The sequence below is a fragment of the Cryptomeria japonica genome, chromosome 5 (genome assembly GCF_030272615.1).
Source record: "Cryptomeria japonica chromosome 5, Sugi_1.0, whole genome shotgun sequence".
NCBI lineage: Eukaryota > Viridiplantae > Streptophyta > Pinopsida > Cupressales > Cupressaceae > Cryptomeria > Cryptomeria japonica.
In genome coordinates, this window is record NC_081409.1 from 738,918,836 (window position 1) to 738,924,256 (window position 5,421).

The following is a 5,421-nucleotide window of genomic DNA, read 5'->3' on the forward strand; positions in this document are numbered from 1 at the left end:
TTAAATTTTTAATTTTTCTCAATATTTATTAAATAAAAGAGTGGCACAAAGGACTGCCTAAAACATTTTAACAATGGAAGTCCCAGAATAGATTTTAGAGTGATGGTTACCAAAATGACTGGAAGTTCTGGGTGGTCCAACAAAACTCTTACTGCATCCACGTAACCCTGCTCTTTCTGAAGGCAAGGATGTATTGGACAATTTATCTCATGCTTTTCTGCAGATTCCGTATTATACAATCTGTAAAAGGTAACCCACTAATTTAGTCTACATGGACGGCATACAGGTAGTACGTTTTGTTCTACTTAAATATTGTCCGGCTGTTGAGTAATTTCAGAGTACCTAGTCAGAATGATAGTGACCAGATACCTACTTTCACAAATAGTCCTGTAAAACCTTACAAGCCTCCCATGTTTTATAATGTTATCGTGAAATGTTTTACTGTCTCATTTAAATCATTTTAATTGTAACAAGCCTATCCACAATGACTTTAAACTAGACGATTAATCCCATTACAATCATAAGTCTTAGAATCATATATTCAAAATATCTATGTTATTATTAATATATTTTGAATAATAAAATATTAAAAAACAATTAAATTATAGAGTAATCCTCTAAAATATTGTTTAAAATAAGCTTAGATATATTATATTAAAATAAAAAATAATCATTCCAAACCACTGCCATGATATCAAAAGGAGACTCCTATAATCCATCATAGTAGAAGGTACTTCAACAATATCAACTTAAGCAAAACTAGTTACAAGGACAAGCAAAAAGCAAAAAGATAACAACACTCCAACAGGTTGTATCAGTAAATAAAATTACAGAGAAGCTACCAAAGACCCATAGCAAGCGGTTACCATTTGAGATCTTCAACAATAGATAGGGAGGCCACTTTCACCTGCATCAGATTAATACAATAAGATTATTATTAAACATAATATCAGAAATTGTAACTTGAAGAATATGATATGAGAATTATACAGTCCTAGCAGACATTATAAAACCACAATTTTTAAAAGAAGAAAAGAAACTTACTGAGAATATATTGTCAACTGGTAGAAAAATAGTTATATCCGTAGCCAATAATAATTCCCAATACAATAGCAAGAGGTGGAATTATATAGATGAGGGTTTCTTTGATTTGCTTCTTAAGTCGGGCTTGGATTTCCACTGTAGCTTTGAAATTATACTCAATAGCCCACAATATTGACAGCAAAATGAGCGAAAGTGCTGGTGCAGAAAAAGCTGTCAATATCTCACCCCCATAACAACAATTCATATTCATAATGATCATCCATTTTTTTTGAATTCGGGGGAATTGTAACTAGGATGGTTGCACTCAAGAATGCAAGCCCCGTAGAGATTATAGAAGTCCCCAAGCTCAAAACTGATAACTTGGGCAATAATGAATGGTCTGCAAAAAGATTTGTTTGCAACCGTTCTCGAAATAACCAGGCAATAACAACTGAGGGAGGAAAGCATGGCAAGGCTATCAGAGAACAAAAACACTTTAAAAAGGGTTTGCAATACCATTCGAGCAACTCCAGTATGTGTAGAGGCAGCGTTGCTAGGTGTAGGGGCAGTTCCACTATCGTCCTCGTCAACTCCACCTGGCACAGTAAAAATGGCTGCAAATGTAACAGCGGCAATGAGTGATGCCACCAGTGTGTCCACATCCAATATTTTTTCAGCTATAGTGCTCTCTTGTTTGAATTGCATTGAATTCAAAGGTCTGGAATTTGCTATAAAACTTCGAGATTCTCCGACCTCTTTTAAAATCTCTCTGATCTTGGTAAAAGTTGCAGGAGCAGCTTTGTCAATTGCTCTAAACCCTTCATTATTGATGGCTTTCACATTTACAAATGGTAAAAGATATTCTACAAGCTGCACGATAAGAAGAAATATTCACCTTAATTGTTTTCATAAGCAATAACATAAACATACACAATTCAAGAATTTTTTGTAAATTATGTTTATGTTGTCGATGAGAAAGTTGTCCGTTTCCCTATTAATTTTATCTCCTATTTCGAATTTAAGATATTTGATAAGAAAAAGGCAAGAAGAATCTTCAAATTCATTTTAGTAGAAAAGAAAAGAAGAAAGGAAAAAACAATTTCAAAATCATAATGGTTGGAAAGGGAAAAATATCTATATTTTCCAACCTCTGGATCCCCTCCATTAATGATGGCCAAGTGTAGCAGTGTATTTCCAGAGATATCTCGGTCATATTTCAGTAGTTCTGCCATTTCTGATGTCTTGTCTTGAGGGAGTAGCTTCTTCACTATCTCAAATTGATTGTGTTCTACAGCAAAGTGTAGAGCAGTTTTAAGATCTGAACTACGAATTTCCGTACAATATGGCATTTCTGTCAGGAATTTATCGATCATCACTTGATCACCCTTGATTGCTGCCAAATGAACTGCACACCTTCCAAACTTATCCTTCTTTGTCATTAAGCTCTTGCCAAACCAATTTATACAAAATCTCCAACTTAGATTTTTCTTTGCAATTAGACTCACAGTATCTGCGTCGCTTCCATGAACAGCAGAATGCAATGGAATGGCACCGTAAATATCAGGAATAATCATAATGAACTGCAAAAAGTTGCAGAAACTAGGCCTCTGAAGTATCAACTCTACTATCTCTGCAACACATTAATATTAGAATCAATAAATGGAAAATAAAAGAAAAGGAAAAGAAAAGAGATAAAAAGGGAATAATATAAAAAATAAGGTTAAGGTAAAGGTAATACAACAAAGTTAAGATCATAGTAATTGAAGTTAGGAAGGATGCTTGACATGCAAAAAGGAAAACTTTCAAACTGATGGAAGAATTCTTTACTAGCATGTTACATCCATTACAAGGAGAGACATAATCTGATCAAATGTAAAATATCTACTAAAACTACGGTACTCTACACTCAAAAGAAAGAGTAGTATCAGGACTGCATAACATACACTAAAAAATGGGAAACTCGGAAAAGATTTTAAGGTAGGGGTTACCTAGATGACCTCCATAAGCAGCAACGTGAAGGCAAATTTGGTGGTTCTCCCTTGGCCAGAGGATGATATATACCGGCGTGGCTTCCACCAGAACCCTCACTCCGTCCACATGACCGTGGTCTGAAGCTATTAACAGAGGCGACTCTCCAAACTGATTGCGTTTAGCGGCTGCGCAATTGTTGTAGCGGAGAAGAGTACTAATTATCCTCTGATTTCCCCACTTAGCAGCTTCGTGGAGCGGTGTATTGAGATCAGCATTGCGAGCTCCAGAGAGGCCTTTCACATTTTGAAGAATCCATTCAACCAGCTCAGGATGGCCTTCTCTCGCAGCGATGTGCAGGGCAGTATTTCCTTCAAAAGTAACTTTCTTCAGTTGTCGAGGGTCAGAGTCATAGAAATTCCTAATTATCTCTTTATCGCCATTTTTGGCAGCTTGAAAAACTTCAGGATTCATCTTTGTCTAGCACGCGTTTGAGTCCTCTCTGTCTCTGGAATTTGTAAAGATGGATTGTAAATCATTTCCCACTTTGGTCTTAAAGCCATTGACTTGTTGTGGAAAATTTCACCTACTACATACAGAATTTAAAATCTACGCCATAGTTTTCTTTTCGTTCTCTTTTTCTGAGGGTCCTATGCTGAGAATTTGATCGATAAATTCCTGTTAAATTGAGGAGGACTGAGATTTGAGTTTGACTGTTTAGCACAGAAATGTGGTTCATAAAACCAGATTCCACACTCCAATGGCTCTCAGTCAAATCCTTGCAAGTAAAAATTGACCTGATATAGACTTTTTTAATTAGTATTTGGTGGCCATTTTTTACATCAAGCAAAACTTCAGGATTTACCTTGGTCTAGCAACCACTTAAGTCTTATCTATCTTTGCAATTTATGGAGATGGTTTATATTTTTGTAACTCATTTCCAAAGGCAAGGACTTGCTGCAGAAGTTTACAGCTACTTTTTTGGCAGATTTTGTACTGCACAATACTTAAAGCTATGTCACAATTTTCTTTTCATTTTCCTTCTGTCGGGGACCCATGTTGAGAATAAGCAATATGATCACTAAATTATTGCAAAACTGAGTAGGAATGGTGTATGAGTTTACGTAGTATTCCAAGCCGTAGCTCTTAATTATTTTACGACACACAGTTGTGGTTCATGAAAAGAGATTCCTCATTTGATTGTCGACTATCAAATCATTTCCCATAAAAATTGACCTTATAAAGGCTTTTTCCAATATATTTCTTTGTTGGTGGCCCTATAGTGATTATTTTTTTAGGCGGTTAGGTATTTAGGGTTGTCACAATTCAGGCTTTTATATGGTATTTACTCTTCTATTAAATATACTTTAATGGGTATGTATTTAAGTATATTCTATTTATAATTGGGTATGTTACTTTATTTTTTAATTCAATTTATTCATGGTGTGTATTCAATTTTATTTGTAAGGCTATGTCACATTCATAATATTCATCGGGGGAGAGATTGTTACTCTCTATATGTGTATTTTGATTTCTGGTTACTCTCTATATGTGTATTTTTTGCAACATCCCATATGTCTTTTCCAATGCAATTCAGATGTATCTCCATTCTGATCTTCCATATACCATAGTTAGTTCCATCAAGTTTCAAACTATCCTTCTTGAAATAGTTAGTTGTCATAGAATCTCCTCAAGCTGTTAAACTTCTACAAATAGAGGACTTAGCTCTGATACCGATTGTTAGGACCTGGAGGCAACTAAGAGGAGGGGGGGGTGAATCAGTTGTCTATTAATTTCAACCCAACTATAACTTAACCAAGCTTAATGCATAATACCGGTAAACCAAACTTTATGTCGGTTGACAGTTTAACAGTTAATTACAATACCGGTAAAGTTTAATGCATGAATCAGAAAGACAAATAACATCCTAAACAAATAACACATAAATTTGTACGTGGAAACCCTGTAAGGGGAAAAACCATGGTGGGAAACGTTACCCACAACTAGATGATACTACTGCAGATAGTATGGGTGTACAATATGGGGTATGCACATGCAAAAAGGCCAACTGCCTAGAGCTCACTGCTCAATCGCAAAATGAGAGTCACACTGACTGCAATTGGATGGTTAGATCCAATGATAATGTACTGCTCAAATTAGCATCTTCAGATGCTAGATTCTGTATCGGTTAAGCTCTGATTGCCTTCTTTAGACCTTCCTTGAATCTTCAAATGATGTCTGCGTGTATATCTTTGTTTATATTCACATATACCGAAATACCTTATGCTCTACCACTTATTATGCGCTTGCTACATTTAATCTCACAAATGAGATCTTACATATATACCAAAACCTAAGACCAAATGTGTAGGTCGGCTCACTAAGAATATTATAATTAAATCAATTAAAAATGAATCAATATGCGATACA

At 35.3% G+C, this 5,421-nt stretch overlaps 1 protein-coding gene across 1 annotated transcript; it reads right to left on the minus strand.

Annotated features, from left to right (window-relative positions):
• Positions 1 to 722: 722 nt before the first annotated feature.
• On the minus strand, positions 723 to 3,465 carry LOC131031350 (ankyrin repeat-containing protein At5g02620-like). Its single transcript, XM_057962447.2, has 4 exons — positions 3,012 to 3,465; positions 2,172 to 2,653; positions 1,045 to 1,893; positions 723 to 907 (listed from the first exon to the last, which is right to left on the minus strand). Exons 1-3 carry the CDS (start codon positions 3,463 to 3,465, stop codon positions 1,300 to 1,302), a joined length of 1,530 nt encoding a protein of 509 aa, XP_057818430.2. The 3' UTR covers positions 723 to 907; positions 1,045 to 1,299.
• Positions 3,466 to 5,421: the final 1,956 nt, after the last annotated feature.

Coding starts and splice junctions, on each gene's coding strand:
- LOC131031350 (XM_057962447.2), bottom strand. CDS start 3,465: ATGAATCCTGAAGTTTTTCAAGCTGCCAAAAATGGCGATAAAGAGATA. Junction 2,654..3,011: donor TGCTTATGGAGGTCATCTAG/GTAACCCCTACC, acceptor AATGTGTTGCAG/AGATAGTAGAGTTGATACTT. Junction 1,894..2,171: donor TTAATGGAGGGGATCCAGAG/GTTGGAAAATAT, acceptor CTTATCGTGCAG/CTTGTAGAATATCTTTTACC.